This window comes from Glossina fuscipes, unplaced genomic scaffold (assembly GCF_014805625.2).
Source record: "Glossina fuscipes isolate IAEA_lab_2018 unplaced genomic scaffold, Yale_Gfus_2 61, whole genome shotgun sequence".
NCBI classification, from domain to species: Eukaryota; Metazoa; Arthropoda; class Insecta; order Diptera; family Glossinidae; genus Glossina; species Glossina fuscipes.
This window is the reverse complement of record NW_023998433.1, coordinates 4,262,608-4,283,199: the sequence shown is the minus strand read 5'-3', so window position 1 is coordinate 4,283,199 and position 20,592 is coordinate 4,262,608. Positions and strand designations below refer to the sequence as shown.

The following is a 20,592-nucleotide window of genomic DNA, read 5'->3' as shown; positions in this document are numbered from 1 at the left end:
CTACTAAATATTTATACAAGAGTTTAGATTTTTATATCCTTGTACTACTTGTTGTATATTAAGTTAGTGTGTGAATATTGGCAACACCCAGAAGGATGAGTTGAGATAAATCCACCTTCTATTATATTAATCCGGATCATTTTCTGAATCGGTCTAAGCTTGTCTGTCTGTCGGTCTTGTCTTCTTGCGTTCACTCTACTGGCCGCAATATATGAGATATTTTGACTTCATTACTTATACTGGCTTGTCTTAGCGCAGGGGCAAACGCTATTTGAAACTGATTCGAATTAGCCCACTATTTCGACTACTTCTCGTCTAACGTCTTGTTGTGGAAAGTCGATATAGAAATAACTGTAGAGTGGCATATAGTATTTCATGATTGGCTTTTGGTTTTACTTGTTATAAGCGCTTCTTTGGCTATTTTATTATCCTCGTATATGTTTGTGTACCGAATTTCAAATATCTGAAATGAAATATGATTTATGCTTTTGTTATCATATTGTGAGCATGTTGCTTAATTCTCTCTACATATGGAAATTTTACCGAAAGCCATCAACTGAAAGTTATAAAAAAAACGTAAATACTTTTTCTCTCTCTTTCCCAAGCTTTGCAATGCTGAGGGCCACAACAACAGATAATAACGTGCAAAGGTATGAATGAAAGGAAGGAGATTCAGTCGGTATATCAGACTTAAATCAAATTTAAAACTTTAAACTCTTCATGAGTAAATACACGTTGTACGATATCCAATGCTTGTATTTGCTTATTTACATACATATTAATAAAGTTCATGTTTTCATAATAAAAATGAATATAAAAATTCAAAAAGATATAACAAAAACAACAGAGTGAAAATCGAATGCATTAAGTAGTTACTCTGAAATGTTCTTAACCTTGGCCATCAATTTTTATTCCAAGTTCTATTAAAAGACATCATACAAATCAACAGCCGTTGAATGAGACTGGTGCAATTTGCGCACATTTAAACGTTTAAAAGCTTGCCAATAAATTTCCGTGTAACAAAAAAAAAAAAAAAGATTAAAAAAAAGAGTACGAAAATTTCCATTGATGTTGTGGAACTTTTTTTAAATTTTACCAAACCAGCGAATGCATTAAAATGGTACGTGGATTATTTTTTTGAAACCGGTTTTTAAATTCTGATACAATCAGCAATTATTTCATTTAAAAGACTCGAAAAGATTTTTGTCTTTGCATTTATTAAATAAGCACTTGTCTCGTCTTGTTTAGTCTGAATTGTAAAAATTTCGAAAACTGTGTGTGTTGATAACTTTGTTTGCTGCTGATTAATAACACTTTGGATATTATTGAACTTGAACTTGTCTTATTGTCGAAAATTTCATTTCATGTGTTTCATTTTTTCACTCACCTTTCTAGAACGTGATAGCACTTTTAGCAAAACGACCTTGAATCTTGATATAAGCAATAAATAGAATAAATGAGCAAAAAAGGCTACAGATATATTTTACATATATAATACATACAGTGGCGAGCAAAACTGGATAAATATGCTAAAAAGTACATTAAATTCATACAGTTCTTGTGCTTCTCAAGAAACACGCCAACAAGGCGCCCACACGCCTATGCAACAAAAGCTAGAAACTTTTGTTTTCCGTATTTTTTGCTTGTTACTCATAGATAACAACACATACACCACATAAATTTCCACTTTTAATCTGAAAATAGAAAAAATCAGCCGTATCCACCCAATTATTATAAAGTAAGAAAGTTTAATTCTTTTCCTTTTATCTTAGGATAACAATGATGGGTATAGAAGATTCGGTCACAGCCGAATATAATTTTCTTTCTAGTTTAATATTATGAGATGAATTTGGATCACATTTATTACGTCATACTTATGTCCTTAGATCGGAGGGACATAACCAGTCGCCTAAGAAAAAATATATTAATATTCATCAAAATTTTTAAAAACTTCCAAGTTAGGCCCGTATTAAAAATCAAAGACGGGATTGATGTTCGCATTCACATTATTTTCTAATTTTTATTAACTTGAAATATTACGTCACGTAAGCTAAAGCCATAAAGTGTGTGTGTGACAATGTGCTATAAATCAATGGACAATGGTATCATCTTTACCTAAATTACGCATTGATAAATTTGCTGACATGCATGAAACAATATTAACTGTCCGTGTTTAATTGCAGATCATATACAAATAATATTACAATTAATAGTACGGTAATAAAAAGGAGTAAGTATAATCAAAAACCAAAGGTGAATGCATCAACAGTGTACAAAATAGGTTTTGCCAGTTTTGAGCAGGTCGCGTTGTTGGGATAACAAAAGCGAAACATAAATAACGACGGAAAGGGTCGCATGTTCAAAAAACCATGCTCGCGGCCATAGTCTGCCATCAGGTTAATGTAGTGCACACATTAGATGACTGCTCCTGTCCAAACAGTTTACCATTGAGCAACAGTGTCAACACCAGTCATTAAAATCAAAACGGATATAATATGCTTATGTTCGACGCTCACACATTCACCAAACATTCCTCCTTCTAATCAACATCCAATTCTCAATAAATCGCAATAGCTCTTCAATTATATGGCGTTAGCAGCGTTAATAAAACGAGTCATCTTTTTGGACCGAAATTCATATTTATGAATAGTATTCTTCGTTTTTTTTGTTTTCATTTAGTAAATGCCCAATTTTATTTTAAAATAAGTAAGAAAGTTATATTCGGCGGCGACCGAATCTTTCCGAAGCATTCCCACCACTGTGCTTTTCTTCATATTCTATAACTAAAACCTAATTAAAAGAAACTTATGAAATCTATGTAGTGGCACAAAGATCAGTTAGTCGGTCGGCTTGATACATTTACATATTTTGGTATCAAAAATGTGCGGTGTCCACCGTATATATTTTAGAATTAATGAGTATTTTTAGGCAGATAATATTTCTTCATTTAAGGAATGTACAAAATAGTTTTGAACATTCTTTCTTGTTTGCGTTACGATAAATAACAATAAAACCTTAAAAAAAAATGGAAAAAAGACTTTTTAATCACTCGTAACTTTGGACGATTTTTTCCATTTTTTGAATGTAAAGAGTCGAGTGTTTTGTACAGTAAACGTGGAAAATTTCAGCCCTTTATAACGAGCAAAAATCCGCAAATTTTTGTTACGGAAAGCAGAGTTGCGTTCAATTTATGCAATTTATGCGGACTTCGACCGATTTGGCCAATTTTCAGTACCAACCTGCGTGCAAAAACTTTGAATGTTTCTATTAAATTTGAGGGCGATATCTGCATTTTTGCGGCCAGGACAATGCCACGAATAGACACCATGCAGACACACAGATGGACAAACATGGCTAAAACAATTCAGAATTTCACGCTGATTAAGAATGTGTATACTTTATTGGGGCTTTGAAGCTACCTTTTGGATATTACATACATTATTAGAAAGCAAAATTAGTATACCTCCCATTTACAGTGGTGGATATAAAAATGTTTACTCCCATCATAGCAATTTGAAAATTTTTAATTACATTATCTAACACTGAGAAAAGAAAAAAGATGATATTATTATTAGATCCAACACAGAGGGATTTTGCGAAAACGTTTACAATACCTAGAAAACGCTTCAAAGACCCTGCAAAGTACACATTCGTGATCAGCATCAAATTCTGAACTAAATTAGGTATGTCCCTCTGTCCGTGTAGGTTAAACATTCTCCTGTTTAAAAAAAACAATTTGATAATAACATTGGGAGAAGAGTAGGACATAAACCGACATCTCTGTTGTTTTTAGAGCAAAAAAAAAAAAAAAAATTGAACTATTTAGCGCGCCTACGTCATATTATGGTGTTCGAGATTTCGTTTTCTTGGAATTTACTTTTAAATGAAGTTGTTGAGTATAGAAGAATCAAGAATAGCCGAATGTAAATTTCTTATTTATTATACCCTACACCAATCATGTGATATAATATATATTAATTTTTGGGTTTAAGATAGATACACATTTTACATTACTAGATTGATTTACAGAACGCGAGTTTTGGGATATTTTAGCGAAGGTTGGTACACTAGCGTGTTCTGACCCTAAGACGAATTTTATCCAAAATAGATTAGATACGACCATTTTTACGATCGCTAACGTCGTACTTTTGAAAGAAGTGTGCTATACGAAAGAAAATTGTTATTTTCGAAATTTCAGAACAAAAATAACTGGGTCATCGCGTTTTGGTATACTAAATTGATATGGAGAATGGACGATGTTTTAAATCTCCTCTGATGTAATCATGTGGCAAAAAGGTATAATTCACCATATTTCGTGGTGAAAATTGGTCCATAATAGTATTTCGATGTAACAATCTACCTAACCAAATTTATGCCGAAGGGGCCAATTTTTTCGCCTCCAACTCATATAAGAGTTTTCATGGAGGGAATAAGTTAGCCTTTACATAGCAAAAACTGCAATTTTTAACAATTAATAATGAAAAGTGGTTCATAATAGCAATTTAACATAAAAATTAACTGCATCAAGTAGGTATATTTTTTTGGGCCCCTCTCATATAATGGCTTTCATTAACAGCCATTTACATGGAAACAGTAATATGTATATAATTAATGAATAATTTTATTAGGCAAAGAAGTGTCGGTGTGTATTCAATAAACGGCCTTGGCCCTACTTATAATGTTTTTACTTGTTTTTTGCTTTCTATTGCTTATTTCATTTATGCAATACCCAAATAGCAAACTCTTACTCTTTACTCAATTTTACGGCAATTTTCATGCCGAAAATGTACAATTCGTCTGAAAACGGCTTATATGTTGCCCCAAGCCTCACCTACAGCAATGATAATTGTTACTATTTATATTTTTTCGTATGTTATTACAATGGAATAATATAATATAATATAAGATTCGAATTTTATATCGCATGAGTATTCGAATAGGCAGAAAATTGGGACTAATAATTTAATGGACGCGGGTTCAAATCTCAAGCGCGATAGAGTTTTCAATCGACGGCCTATAATTCCATACTTTGTAAACTTATTTACAATAAATAAATAAATAATTCGAATTTGTTCACAAGAGTTTCGACTATCCACTCACCATATCAGATTACTACAGCCCTGCACATGAAGTCGACGAAATCGATTCAATGTTTTATGATGAAGGTGATAAGCAAAGATTATTGAATACCCTATGAATACGACATCTTCAACTATCAAATTAAAGGAAAATTATCGCAACGCGGAGATACACTAAATACACCATTATGCTTACTCTCACATTCCCCTCAATCTCCAATCTATTACGAAAATTCTCAGAGTAGTGAAAATTTCTAGAGAAGGCTAGGAATTTTACAGATATATGAAAAGAGATAAAATGCACGAATCTAAAAAAATACGAAAATTAAAAAAGAAATTGTTATTGTATAATTTATTATTTAAAATTTTATATGCAAATATGCCTGTCAGATGGGTGGATATCAGAAAAACCGTAAACAAGCCCGAGTACTACTTCTCGTCTTATGTTTTTAATCGTATTTTATATAAAATTTCTTAATTCTTTATTTTCAGTTATATCGAACAAGACCGTGTTTGTGGATTTTGGACTTGGCTATTTGTACTGTCTAAATTACCTGAACTTGGCGATACTATCTTTATAGTTTTGCGTAAGCAACCGTTAATCTTCCTACATTGGTACCATCACATCACAGTACTAATCTATTCGTGGTTCTCCTATACCGAGTATACTTCGTCGGCTCGTTGGTTCATTGTTATGAATTATTTCGTGCATTCAGTGATGTATTCATATTACGCTTTGAAAGCCGCACGCTATAATCCACCACGATTTATAGCCATGCTTATAACATCACTACAATTGACACAGATGATAGTGGGTTGCGCTATTAACGTATGGGCACATGGCTTCCTGAAAACACATGGTCCACAATCGTGTAACATTTCACAGACAAATATTAATTTATCGATTGCCATGTACTTTAGTTATTTTGTGTTGTTCGCTCGATTCTTTTATAAAACCTATTTGTCACCGGATGGCAATAAGATCAGACGTATGGCCGCTTCCCTGGCTGCACAAAATACTGCCAAACTATCAACGAACAGTAACGGTGATGATGGCAACAGAAACGTTAATAATAAAAAACTGGATATAAATGCCGACCTAACAATGGCCAGTCATACGCACAAGGCCAAAGCACAGTAAAATTACGGAGAAAATTTCTGGGATAAAATTAAATTGGGCGGGTCAACTAACTAATGTATATGTACATATGTATGTACTAAACGAAAAGGAATCTCTATCTATTTGAAACAAAACAAAAAGAAACGAACGAAAATCTATATTTTTCTGCTCAAAACTCTATTCTCTTAATCTATTGTTTCTGAGAGGAACTTAAAAAAAAAAACAAAAAACCAAAAAAAACAAAAAAAAAATATATATATTTTCTTGCTCTTTTCTCTATCAAATCAAATGTAGGTAAACGACACTGAGTTCTATAAATCCAGTGATGTAGGTTGCATTGTTTGGGCTAGGGAAATAACTTCACATTTGCTGTAGCTGCACAAAAAATTTTTGTTTCTCTTTTCGGTTCTTTTTTTTTCAAAACTAGTAATATTTAGTCGTCCAAGGGACAATACAAGGACGAACAGTGTTAAAATATCAGGTGAAGATCGGGGAAAACATTAATAATAATAATAATAATAATAATAAAAGGATTATTGGGAAAATATTACGGTTTTATACATTTTTTTTTTTTAGATCTTAAGGTTTGAAGGGAAAACACACAACCGTTATTAAACATTGTTTATAAAAAATGTGTGACTATAAACCAAATAAAACAAACTTATGAAATCTATGTAGTGGCACAAAGATCAGTTAGTCAGTCTGTTTGATACATTTACATATTTTGGTATCAAAAATTTGCCGAGACACTTTAGGAAAAAATACCTTTTTTTTTCCACAAAATAAAAAACGAACAAATGTAAAAAGGAAGTGATGAACAAAAATCATAAAATTTACTTACAGTTATATATGTTTGTGTGCGTACATCCCATACGCAATAAGTAAAAATTTTATGAAAAGTCTTTAAAAAAAATTATTTTATTAAAAATCTACTTTAAAAAAAATTAAAACAAATAATTAAGAAAAAAAACATGTATAAGAGTCGTATTCGCCTTTGGTGAATGTTGGTTACCCACCACCGCAAATCAATGTATAGAAGAATTGTAGGTTTCATAGCCCGGAACAAAATTTTTGCAACAAATAGCTAACTGTTCTGTTTTATGAACTATTGTATTCTTTGTGGGAGTACACTTCTGCTCAACTTTCGCGAATTTTTAAAAAAAAGTACGTCCTCTTTCTAATCAATCTAAAAATATAGATATTAAGTTTTATTGTTATTACTTAAATTGGGAAATGATTAACAACATAGATGTTGAGTCTTTTGCTTCAACCAAGTATCATCGACATAATCGGGAATATATATGTACTTATTTGATCTTACAAACGAAAAGACAGAATTTTATATAAATTCGATTTTGGGTGGTGGTGACGGGTATAAAAATAAATTGTTCCAACTACACAAACCAATAAATTATACATTCTAATGTTTCTTTTTCGTGAACAAGTGAATTCCATAGTTTATTAAATTGAAACTTACAACAACTTACGTAAAGTTTTCTTAAAAACACCATACAACGATTTTTATATAAATCCTTCCATAACATAAGTTCCTATTATGTCTTTCTTTATATATATTTTTTTTTTTTTCATTTTGTACTGAGTATATCAGAGAATCTATAAAGTTCGTCGCCCTTCCTCCCCCAAGCACAGGTTTAACAAATCCTCCCAGGTTGCATTAAATTTTCACATCTGTCGATCGGTTGCTAAATCCTAAAAACCGTTAACTAAATTAATGCAATTTTGTTCCGATTGTACATAATACGAATGACGTATGAAAAAATGCAATTTTCATGGACGACCAATCCTTCGTATATCTAGAAAGCATCATTCACCATAAATCAAACAAAGAAATATTTAAATTTTCTGCTATGCTTTGTTATATCGTGATGAATGTGGCATATGCGATGAGCACACGACTCCATCGATATTATAATTTAGTAATTTACAGAATTCCTAGAGACTGTCTAAAAGTCTTGTGCTTCCTTTTTTTTTTTTCTAAAAACACCACACAAAAAATATCGGAAAAGATGATGAGGTAGAAAGCAATGCGCATTGAGTTGTAGAATCAATCGTTCACACTGCATCCTTTTCATGATTTCAAATATTTACAGTTGGATTCTCTTCGGTTTTGTTTCGTATCTTTTTAATAGGAATGATGTTTTTTCTTTTTAATAAAATGGTGTTAACTTTTAATTTAAGTAAAATTATATAAATTAACTTAATTTATAATTAAATCAAAATGATAAAGAAAATATAACAATATTTAGCTTTTAGGTCTCGTATGTGTGTATTTATGATTTATAATAATTAAATAATATATTAAAAACATATATAAAGTTTTTTTAATTTTGTTATTTAAAACAAAGCGCAAATTTTTAAAAGTTTGTTTTTTCCAATAAGAAAAAATCTAAAGAAATTATTAAAAATCAATAAAATTTTAAATGATTTGAACGAATACACGAAGAAAGGAAGCATTTTTGTTTTAGAGATTGAAGAAGAAAGGCAAATACATGTGCGAAAGTATATAGTTTTTCGACTTTTATTTATCGAACTTAAGGTTTTTGCTTAAATGGTTTTACTTTCTATTGTACCTTTTGCTGAGAGTTCCTCTTTTTAATGAAAGAAGACCACGTTTATTCTTTCGCTTATTTGCTTTACTATTAGTAAAAAATGCGAAATAATTCCTCTAATTGAAGAAAAGGATATCTTAGTCTTTTAAGACATGCTTTCACAGTGAGAAATTCCGAACGCATTAGTTTTATAATCTTCATACCTTTGTGCATATATTCCACGCTTCACTTCATTAGAATAACGAAAGGAAGAACATGATAGAAAGGAGCATGATAAAGAAGTCGTACAATGCTCCCTATAAAGTACATTTACCTAATATATATGATAAGTGTGATGTGTACTTCTCTTAATTCCATTGGGAAACCCGTACCGTTACTGTCAGAATAATAACTCTCCAATGAATGCTTAACTACTCTGTGCTCTTTCATTAATCAAAAAACAAAGAAATACCACAAACATCGATTTGGTATACGTCATTCACGCAATTTCCTCGTATTACTAAAAACTATCTATATGATATCTATTTCTTCAAATACTTAATTCTTCGCCAAAATAATAGGCAAAAAAACATATATTCTCTCGGGACGACAGTAGTTTTAGTAAACCTGATACGATTATTTACCATAGGCTTTTCAACGAAGGACTACATTTGCAAGTTGCATGCAAATTTCTTTGCAAACAGCCATAAAGCAAACGCACAGGCTCTTAACTGTCTGGTGGCCTATTGAACTTGCGCTTCCAACAAAATCACAGATTTAATCTGCTACAAGATTGTTACGAACGAGCCACTTGCAATTAAAAATCGCGTTCTGGTTAGAGAGCACATCGATCTCTATTTATTATTATTAATTGCCGAATATAATAATAGAGTGAGTGCTTCCAGCATTTAATAAGTTTAATTACGGAAATTAGTGGAAATATATCTTCTCCTTTTATTTAAACAAAACAAATTATTAATTCCAATTTAAATAAATCTATATTAAATACACAATATTGCAATAAAATTACAGGAATTATTTTTTTTTCCATTTTTTTTAGCATAAACAACCGATAAAAAGATTTAACAAGTGAATCAGTAGAATACAAAGATTAAAATATAGTTTACCACAAAAAACTTTTCATAAAAACCTGTTTATGCATGTGTTTTACAGTTGAAAATAAACGATTACAATTCGTTATAATATAAAAAAAAAATTTTTAACTAAAATTACGAATATCTTTTTTCGAATATTTTAAATTTATTTTTAAAAAATATTGTGGTACAAGAAAAAATTTGATTATGAAATCATTATTTCAGATTGAATTTTTATTATAATAGAAACAGGAAAACTAAGTTCAAATTCTTTATACGAAAAAAACAAAAAAAAATAATTAAAATTGACCAGAAATTTATTTTAAGTCAGCGTATTTTTTATTGTTTCTTTTTTTTATGTTTTTTTAAAATAAATTTGTATGGCTTAAAACGCCTTCAAAGTATAGTTTCTTTTAGTTTATTTGGGTGTTATTTTTCTTCCTTCTGACGACTTCATCTTACGCGGATTTTAAATATATGTATGTATATATAAAAAAAAGGAAATAAGCAGCCTCCCGATAAATTGTCTTCGCTTTATGCTGCCATTTGTTGTTGTTGCTATAATTATTGTGACCACTGTGTTAAGCCATGAAACGTCAAGTCTTTAAAGATGATTTTGTATTCGTTTTTCTGTTTTTACTTTTATTTTTTCCATTTTGCTTTTGTTTTTTTTTTTGTAGTTTGTGTGTAAATATATTTAAATTGACTAGCGACGTTACATTTCTCTCTACGCTCAACATTTCTATAATAGATTTCTTTAACGCCAACAATAAATAGTTCAAGCAGCAGATGAAGTATTATCTCACTTCTTACCGGGAGGCGCTAATGGTTGGCCGCGATCTTTTCCACGCAACTTTATGCCAATCACTCTTTCAATTTTACCCAATATCATATTATTCGGAATGCCCCTTCCAGCTTCATAATCGGTGACGACTTGTTGCTTTTCACAAATTTTCTTTAATTTAAAAATTTGACGTACAATATAATCAAGTTAAGATTTATATCTCTAATCCATATACATCAACGACTTACTGTAGCTAAATCTTTCTGACTCAAACCCTTAGCTTGACGTCCTTGCATAATTAATTTACCCACTTCGAGCGGTATTTTCTCATGCCGCAGCTCTTCTGTCTCACGATCCAATTTAGCAGTGTTTTTAGTCGTCACATGTTGTTTGTTGGTACCGGCGCCATCTACGGAACATGCAATTTTTAAAAATATCTGCATATTTACATCCATATTATTGCCATAATAAATAATGTATTTTTTGCGGCCGTTAAGAATATTTCATCCGAGTAGTTTGAATAGCAAAAACTTGATTAAAAACAGAAGAGAAATCATATTCGATTTTGATCGAATTTTTAATATTCACAAATAGATTATATCGAAATAATCTTCAATCAGTTATGTTTATATCATATACCTTGTTTATGAATATACGTGCATAAATGTGTTTAAAATAAGAGACGCAATGAGGTTCTATTAGTGCACGAAATAATATACGGTATTTGAAATGGTCACATTATACAATTCGACACCGTTCCGCGGACGGTTGCACATACTCAAAACCCCATTTATACATTTCGTGTTATATATAAAAATATATTTGTCCCTACAGTCTCTTTGAACGTACTTCTTCGGTTCTTGAACTTAACCAAAATGAAAAAGTTGAACGATCAGGCTGTTATTTAAAGATAGTTTTGAAATTGTTTTCTGCAAATAAGAAAATAATTTAGTAATTTTTTGTCAATTGCGACACAAAGTTCGTAGAATAATTAAATCTATTGTCAACTTATGGTAAATCAATTTGGTTCGTCTACACAACATTTTTCATTACTCTTGATCCCATTTTAGTGTATGAATTCTCTAATGCACAATTGGCAAAACTGTGGCTCTACGCCGTAGGCATAAGAAAACTGATGCGAGTTTCCGCCACAAGCATACAAATTAGGCATACTAGACATAATAGTTTGTATAAATGACCGTAAAAAGTGGAATGGGATGATTTTTTGAGGAGATAAAAGAACACAATAATATTGAAGTTCAAGTGGAAAGGAGAACTTGGATTAAGCGCTATTAATTTATCAACGGCTTTGAAGACATGAATTCAAACTTCGACCATTCGAACAAAGATAATACCAAAAGAACCTAAAATTATAATTAAAATTTTGTTTTTCGGTAAAGAAAATATAGAAATTTCAAAAAGTGATTAACGTCAAATGGTTTAAAAATATATCAGAGAATATAATTAGAGATAAATACATAGTTAAACTAACTTCATTCGAAGATAAATGAAGTTTTGAATTATTATCAATGTTGCATTTGAATGATGCAGTTAAACTAATTGTGTAACGAGTACCAACAATTACATCAAAAAGAGAAAACTTCAATACGTGGCCTAAAAACAAGAAAATTCAACGACTTGCCTACATAACTTCTAGATAATTATCCTACCATTACTTTCAGTTAGTTCTTCAATTAAAACTTATTTGCTCATTTGGATTTATAAAGTAATATTTTCTAATTTCTGTACCTCCTCTGCTACATATCTTTTTTCTTTTTTTTTGTTCCTAGCAGATATTCTTCTTACAGCTCATTGCAGCATTGGTTCAGCGATTGTCGATACCATCACATATTTATCTTTCAGAATACACCATTTCAAAAAACACAAAAATAGCTTTACTTTCACGGAGTTATTTTGAAATGTAGCAAACTATAATTCTAAAAACCGGTTTTTTTATTTGCTCGTTTCAGTTACCTAACTAATTTAACACGATTTATGGTCCAGCAAAACTTCATTTGAACGCAAAGAAATTTACCAAGTTTCACTTATAAATTTGTCAAAACATTGATTGTTACTTCATAAAAATAAAAATAACGTAAATTGGGTCAATGGATACATGCGATTATGAACGTAGGTGAAACTGACCTCCACCCCTCTTCTCGCCACAAATTCTTTAAATTCAAAGTAATTTCATCATTCAGTGCAATTAAACCAAAATATAAAATGAAACATTAGCAATTGACCGAAAGTGGAATCAAAATTTGATAAAAACAGCTTCAGCTTGAAAAAAAAAAGTTGTATTCTAGTCGCAGTTTTATTAATTGATTACACGTGCAGATTATTGACATATATTCAACAAAAATGCTATAAATTCTACTCACATTTTTGTTGGGTTTCAATTGGTACACCCTGGCGACGTGCCGAATTAATGGCCGATTCGGTTTTTAAGGCACCGGCCTTTGGAGCTCGCTTACGTAGGACTGTCACTGTATCCCAATCTGACATGTCTAACAGTTCAAAAATTAAAAGAATTTTTCTGCTCTTCTAGTTTGGTTTGTTAAATGAATATCTTCAATAAAGTAGAAAATATAACTTTCCTCACAAACGTAAGTACACAATTTTCATTATTGCTTACAAAATACTGCCCGATTCCTTGTATTTTATTTTCCAGAAAAATCCATAATCACTGTTGCCATAAGCAACAATTACCCGGATTTGATTGGACTAATAGTGATGGCTGTGTTTGTTATTTTTTTCGTTTTCTTACAGTGTCAATTTGTTTTACTTTAATATTTTTCAGGTGTTGAATTGCCACTCTGTTGAAAATGAACGCAGCATCTCATAAATTAATCAAATTCAATGCTGATAATAATGCCATTGCAATGTATTATTATTAAAAACGCGAAAGAACTTTAACTCAAAATATATTTTGAGTAAAGCATACTTTCAAATATTTAGCATATTACGCCATTTTTACGTGTTTAAGTAAGTATTTGCAGAACGTCTGGCAAATGAGGCATTGTTCTTATATTCTGGTTGGGACTTTAACTTTGCCGACTTCCTACAAAACTTTGTGGGAATTGACAAATCGTATCGTTTTGCATGCATACATACAAATAAAAAAAAAAGAAACGACGGACGAGAGGAAATGATAATCATTTGAAATTTTAAGATTATTTGTCTAATTTAGGTTTGATTTACACTAATCTATATTCTTTTATATTTAGTTGTTCGTAATTTTAGTTTGTACCATTATTTAGTAAAAAATGTTAAAGAAGTTAACATTTATTCATCAATTTGTTTTGTTAGAAAGTAGTAAATGGTAATATCCAAATTATGGATATGTACAAAAAGGTTCTTGATGGTTTCATAAGATTTAAGCAGAAGATAATGAAGATCAACAAAATTGTAATTTTTGCTATTTATGTTTTCGTTAACTTCTTTATTTGTGGTTCTAAAAGCATATGTTTTTCGTGTAAAACAATATGGCCGCCCACTGCGGATTCCACTTAGAGAATCTTTAAAATGACGCCTTATTGTATTAGCCCTCTATAGGCTTTATAAGTAATTAATAAACACTGTCGTCACTATAGCAACTATGTATTTATGACATTTTTCAAAGTTTGGCATCTCTGTTGCTTAATTGTACTTGCTTTTGCTTTTTTCATTTTAGAGAAAATTCAATTTTTTCAAAAGCCATTTCTTTTTAATATATATAAAAAAATGGGAGATTGCAAAGATGAGACTGTGAAAATATGCGAAGAACCACAATTAGGAGTTGAAGGTGAACCATTGGAAGCAGATGAGTGTGAAAAAGCCGCCGCCCTTCCAGTTATTATACCCGGTGTACAAGTATCCAACATTGAAGAAGTGGTGAAAGCGGATCCCGATTGTTATGAATTGAATTTAAATCATAATCGCATAGAGAAACTTGAAAAATTCGAGTTGTTGACAAGGGTAGAGCGTTTATATCTACGTTGGAATCTGATAAAAAAAATTGAAAATTTGTGTGTGCTTACATCTTTGGTTGAATTAGAATTGTATGATAATCAAATTACTAGATTGGAAAATTTGGATTCTCTAGTTAATCTTCAAATTCTAGATGTGAGTTTCAATCGTTTGACAAAGATTGAGAATTTACAAAATTTATTGAAATTGGAGAAACTATATTTGGTAGCCAATCGAATTACGAAAATCGAGAATATAAATATGCTAACGAATCTAACTATGTTGGAATTGGGTGACAATAAGATAAGGAAAGTTGAAAATATTGATAGTCTAGTAAATTTACGTCAGTTATTTTTGGGCAGAAATAAGATATCCAAAATAGAAAATCTTGATAATCTGATTAATTTGGAACTACTAAGTTTGCAAGCAAACCGCATCACGAAAATTGAAAACATGGAAAATTTAACAAAACTTACCGAACTGTATTTATTCGAAAACGGAATTGAACGAGTCGAGAATTTAGATAATAATGTTCAACTAGAAACTTTAGATTTGGCCAAAAATCGTTTAAAATCTATAGACAATATAAATAATTTAGTACGGCTCGAAGAGTTGTGGCTTAATAATAACAGTATTGATAATTGGAAGAATGTGGAAGTTCTTAAAGAAAATAAAACATTAAAAACAGTCTACTTGGAACATAATCCCGTCGCCTACGAAGCAATGTATCGTCTTAAACTCAAAGACATAGCGCCTTGGTTGGAGAAAATTGATGCTACTCTGTGTCGATAAAATCTAAATAAAACGACAGACGTTTCGCCTCAATCAATTGCATTACCTACATTTATTATTAGCAATCATTAAATTTGAAAACTGAGAAATTTTTTCCAATATATTTAAATTAAATGATCAAACATTTCTAATTTGATTCCAATGTAAGTTAATTTTTTGTTGATGTACTCATGTACGCTCAATAATGATTGCTTTCCTACATTTGTTAATAAAGTTCTCGCTTTTTGTTGCTAATTAAAATTTTTTTTAATAAATTCTAAAATTAATTTAATTTTTTAGGTTTTTTTTTGGATCAGATCTCTAGCAATTCATGCCTGTTTTTCCTTTGGTATAATAAAACTACTTTGCTCAAAGAGTTGGCATATGGTTTGCACTAAATTTCTCGGGGCTCTAATATTAAATTAAATGTCGGTATATATAATAATAAAACGAAGACAATACAGAGACACAACAATGAAAACAAGAAGACTTTGTGAAAGGCAATGTCCATCTGTTCCCACTTCCATACAGTTTACGGATGGAATGTCGAAAGAACTTATCTTGTTTCAAAGTAAAATATTCATAAAAACGACTTTACCTTTATAATCTCCAGTAAATGCAGGCGTTTTCAATGATATAAGTAATAATCTGAAGGAACATTTTCTGGCGAATGCTGAATCGATAGTGAATACTTTCTTCTTTTAAACCGTTTGAATAAATGTTATGGTGAGTTTCCATCTTTGCTTTGACTAATTACTACTAACATAAAACGCACATTCCTTGTTCGCTGACATTGGAGCCTCGCGAAATTATCTTACATCGAAGTTATGTGATTTTCATGGCAGCGAAATTCGCAAGTGGTCTCTTCGCCTTAGCATTTTTAGAAGAAAATCTACTTTTCATCGCCACTACTATTTGGCAAAGCCTTTGTTTAAAACACAATAAAGGAGGGAATATTTCGACACAACTACAAGATTTTATTTGCGAACCCCTCAACTTAGTTTTAATACAACAATATCGATATTATCATCGTCTATGTTTCATAACAAATATCAGTTTGAAATTACATAGCACTGTTTATCAAATCCCTTCCTTTTTCGGAAAAATTGGTTCATCCGAGCGCAATCTATAGTACATAATATAATATGTATAACTTTTTAATTGTTTTTATTTTATATACATTTTATTTTTTAATAAACTGCATATATACTTAAATTTTGCTCTACGTTTGCTTTAAAACTTTAATGTTCTTATGTACAAAATATATATTCGTTACAAAGTTTTTCTAGATCAAAAATTGAGATTTAACCCATACTGTTATTATTTATTCATTAAATTTTTTTTTTTATTCCAAAAGAAAAAAATATTTAAATATATATTTTGTGGTTTTTACTTTAGAGATGATGAGCATTGTGATTTAATCTTAATTATTATATAGTAGTGTTGTTGTGTTAGTGTTAAAAAATGTCTTTCGAAAAAATGAAATAAGAATAATCCGGATCCATTGCGGATTGCATGGGTATCGATAAATGGTATGATAAAACGGTAAAGTGAATAAATATTTAATGTTTTATTTATTTTACTGTAACTTTTAGAAATGTAGGGAAGTTGAGTGAAGAGATTTTTCATATATATATATATATATATATATATATCATATTATCATCAACTCGAAGTGGATCAGGACGTTAACATTAAAAACACAAAAGCTTTTGTTATTAAAATAATAAAAATTAAAACAACTCAGATAGTTTTATTCGTTTCAACGCGCGCGCAAACTTTACATACCAGCCACTCCAGGGGTTTTCGGTAATAATTCAACTAATATACCGTTCGGGACTCTTCTTGTCTTGAAATATTGCAAAATCAATTTAAATTTTTAAGCTTCTTGTGAAAATTTTTTTTGCCGAAAATTCATTTTGCTGACCTTGGTGCATATATCTAAATATACATTCGTCAAACTTCAACTTTTAATCCCTATTGATAATTCTAACAATATTCAGAAAAAACTCTCACTCTCTCCCCCTCTTTCCTATCCCTCGTTAAGTGCTAGGTATAAAAATGTCTACATTTAAAAAATTAAAACTAATTCATTAATTCAAAGACAAACAGAATCTTTAAAAAGTACGCAAAAGTAAGCTAAATAACGTATTTTTGATTGATTTGAGAACAATGTTGAGAAAAGACGAATAGTTATGTGTGAGAAGTTAGCATTGTTGATAGCATATACAATGGCTTAAGAGCCACCTATAGATGCAACATTAGAACTAGCATCACCTTTTAAAGCAGTGGCGTAGCTATTGGATGAAGGCGATGCCTTTGTTTCATTGTGTTTGGTATTGTTGTCGGTAGTATTGGCAGCAATAATATTAGTCGCTGTAGTAACACCTGTAGCCACACCTAAAGATGGTGCGGGATTAACTGCGGTTTAGAAAAAGTTGAAGAAACGAGAAAAAGAAAACGCAATAATTACATGATTCTAAATTAATTAGAGGCACACGTACCTCTTACATCCATAGCGTAACAATCGTCAAGGCGCAGATCATGCTTTTTAATTAACTGGCAGTCAGCGCCCTCCATTGAAGGCACAGAATACACGTATAAATAGCCATCCTGAGAAGCGATTAGAAGTCTAGATCAAAGAAAGTAATATGTTTCAAATTAGTTCTGTTTCTTCACGATTTGAAAACTTACCTCAATTGTTTTTGTATTTTTGTTATGGTGCATATGCGCCTAACACCAGGCTCCGCAAGAGTAACCGAAGCAAAGGCACGACCTTGGCTAAAGACGTCGGTTACCTGGGAAGGTAAATAGCTAGACACAGTCTTGCTAAGGAATCTAAAAAACGAGTAACTTTTCAGTTTGCAAAGTGTTTAGAATTTGTACGGATGTTATTAAGCGATTCATTATTGTCAAATATTAAGGAAAGTAAGGAAATATATTACAATAGTGATGTAGCGGCAACACGTAATATTAAGTGCGTTGATATATGTGTGGAATGTTGCGTGTTTTATGTGTGTAAAAAGGCAAAAATAGTCAACGAGAACAACATAAAGTGAATTGAATGAAAATAAATGAAAAGAAAAGAAACAGAAAAAAAATTAATGTAATATTTTTTATTTTTTAAATGGAAAATATAACAAAAGACAAGGAAGGAAGACGAAACAGATTTAAACGGATGCATGGATTCCCTCCACCCACAGGTATTCCCAAACACGAGTTCTAAGTAAACTATTCAAAAATTTGTAAAAACTTACCCCATCCAATCATCTGAACTTTGTTTCGGTTCGCTATTTTCCGACGAGCTACGTTCCAAACGAAATACATGCACAGTTTCCGTGTTGGAACTGGAAACTAAGTACTCAGCACATGTACTGAAGGATAACGAGGCGATAGATACACATCGTTTAAGGCCTCGTCGTAATTCAAACAATTTAGTGCCGTCCAGCGAAGAAAATACTCGTATAACCGTACCGCGTTCACTGGCTGTAGCTAGCTCGGTACCCGAAGGACTAAATGCTATAGCTGCCAAAGGGCTATCATGAGCGGGTATCATTGTCTTGGCATGTAAATTGATAGCATCGAATATTTGCACCTCACCCGACGTAACACTGCCCGGATAGGCCAAATAGCAATGTTCCGAAGATGAGCTTAATGCACACAAACCAGCTGAATTGCTAGGCGTATCGCGTATGGTGTGCACCACCTTCATATCTTGAATATTATGAATATACAAGCTCTCTTCAAGGCAGACAATCAAACGTTCACGATTTAATTTTACGGCTAGTATGGAATTTGAATAGGAATAGTTGCATATTTCGCTTTGTTTTTTAAAATGGCAAACCTGTTTTTCATATAAAAACAGCTAAATTAAATAATTTAGAAACTAGGCTATCTCACAAAAAAAATAGACGCTAACCTTTAGTTTCCTAGGTGAACGTTGTGACACAATGGCCACTAAAGAACTTTCAAATAAACGTTCGATTAGAAATATCTCTTCCGTAGGACATGTATATATTTTATCCAATGTTGAATCTACCGAACCCAAACTATATAAGCTATAGCCAGATTTTGTGGCGACAGCCAAAGATCTATTTGTTAACAATACATGTATTTATAATCATTTTCGTGTATATATATATATATATATATATATATGTATACTTCATCTGTATAAGCCTATGCTAGGACTTACGTGGTATTTTGATTGAAATTAACGAATACTTCACCAGCGTCCAAGTCTGGTCGAAATAGTAAGCTCATCATTGGTACGATTTTTGTTTCTTATATCAATTAACTCAAAAATTATGAAAAAGAATATCACACAATTACAAAATAAATTGGGAATTAATTCTAAAATCTGGAAGAAAAACAAAAAAAACTCAATAGCATAAACTGCTAAGTATTCCCAAAATAATAAACTTACCACCACCAGGGAAGCATACACGACTGAAAATTAACTGATTAACTACCTGAGCATCTAAGGTTTACCTCTTTTTAAAAAACTTTCCTTTTGTTAATTTAAAGTACGGATGTTGCAAAGAATATATTTCTTGTTTCCTTTATTATGAAGAAAGAAATGATAATTTTTTATTTTCCTAAAGGCGCAGTTAGTTTATTTTGATGTTTTTTTTTATCACGTACTCTTCGCCACCATAAAATCAAGCAAAAAACAAAATAGTAGAGCAAGCAAGAGCACACAGTCAATGCATAGAGAAAAGCAAAAATTCTCTCAAGAAGGTATTATGCTATGTTTATTGCTTTTGTTTATTGTTCTTGCTTTTCATACAAAAATGATTTTCCTTTGTCTGAAATTAATTGCACCTTACTTTACTGCATCAAATATACAAATATACAACACTTAACAGCTTTTCTTCTAGAAGCAACCTTTCTGATATATTCAATAATATATTTTACCATCAATTCAATTTGTACATTGATTATTATATTAAATAAAAATTTGCAACTAGCTGGATAAATAAATATATGAAATAGCTAAATATGTTAAACTTCCAACGCGAAGGGATTTGACTACATTTAAAGGATATGATTACCACAAACAATGTAAGTCAGAGAGGATTGGGAATTTATGCCCTCTGAACATTAATATATTAAGATGCAAATGTTTGATGCTGTGAAATTAATATTTTATCGTAAGTTTCCGAATCATGGGTGGGTATGAGAAAATAAATGCATATGTCTCGTAATTTAAACTCCGCTGCGCAGTTCCACTATAGCTCATGGTTGC

The 20,592-nt window shown here is 31.1% G+C and overlaps 4 protein-coding genes across 11 annotated transcripts in view; 2 read left to right on the top strand and 2 right to left on the bottom strand.

Moving 5' to 3' along the window:
* The window catches only part of LOC119637746 (elongation of very long chain fatty acids protein 6), a 43,595-nt gene extending 36,723 nt beyond the window's left edge, over positions 1-6,872 (top strand). For all 5 annotated transcript variants that reach the window (XM_038033975.1, XM_038033974.1, XM_038033973.1 and 2 more), the window contains one exon: positions 5,571-6,872. In XM_038033975.1, coding sequence (XP_037889903.1) covers positions 5,571-6,219 — 649 coding nt within the window. In that variant the 3' untranslated portion in view covers positions 6,220-6,872. The remainder of the gene's footprint in view (positions 1-5,570) is intronic.
* A 3,634-nt stretch (positions 6,873-10,506) lies between these two features.
* Positions 10,507-13,372, bottom strand: LOC119637944 (endothelial differentiation-related factor 1 homolog). Its single transcript, XM_038034413.1, has 4 exons — positions 13,261-13,372; positions 13,007-13,194; positions 10,874-11,034; positions 10,507-10,796 (listed from the first exon to the last, which is right to left on the bottom strand). The coding sequence occupies exons 2-4, from the start codon at positions 13,128-13,130 to the stop codon at positions 10,644-10,646; spliced, it is 438 nt and encodes a 145-aa protein (XP_037890341.1). The 5' UTR covers positions 13,131-13,194; positions 13,261-13,372; the 3' UTR covers positions 10,507-10,643.
* An 884-nt stretch (positions 13,373-14,256) lies between these two features.
* On the top strand, positions 14,257-15,605 carry LOC119637856 (protein phosphatase 1 regulatory subunit 7). The gene has a single exon (XM_038034235.1). It carries the CDS (start codon positions 14,349-14,351, stop codon positions 15,363-15,365), a length of 1,017 nt encoding a protein of 338 aa, XP_037890163.1. The 5' UTR covers positions 14,257-14,348; the 3' UTR covers positions 15,366-15,605.
* Positions 15,606-16,754: 1,149 nt separating this feature from the next.
* On the bottom strand, positions 16,755-19,913 carry LOC119637782 (WD repeat domain phosphoinositide-interacting protein 2). 4 transcript variants are annotated; one of them, XM_038034065.1, is made up of 7 exons: positions 19,771-19,913; positions 19,540-19,704; positions 19,264-19,435; positions 18,602-19,209; positions 18,039-18,197; positions 17,849-17,976; positions 16,755-17,765 (listed from the first exon to the last, which is right to left on the bottom strand). In XM_038034065.1, exons 2-7 carry the CDS (start codon positions 19,608-19,610, stop codon positions 17,581-17,583), a joined length of 1,323 nt encoding a protein of 440 aa, XP_037889993.1. In that variant the 5' UTR covers positions 19,611-19,704; positions 19,771-19,913; the 3' UTR covers positions 16,755-17,580. The 4 variants fall into 4 exon arrangements, with proteins under 4 accessions (XP_037889993.1, XP_037889994.1, XP_037889995.1 ...); XM_038034066.1 differs by having other exon boundaries at positions 18,039-18,182; positions 19,771-19,904; XM_038034067.1 differs by having other exon boundaries at positions 18,602-19,188; positions 19,771-19,904.
* Positions 19,914-20,592: the final 679 nt, after the last annotated feature.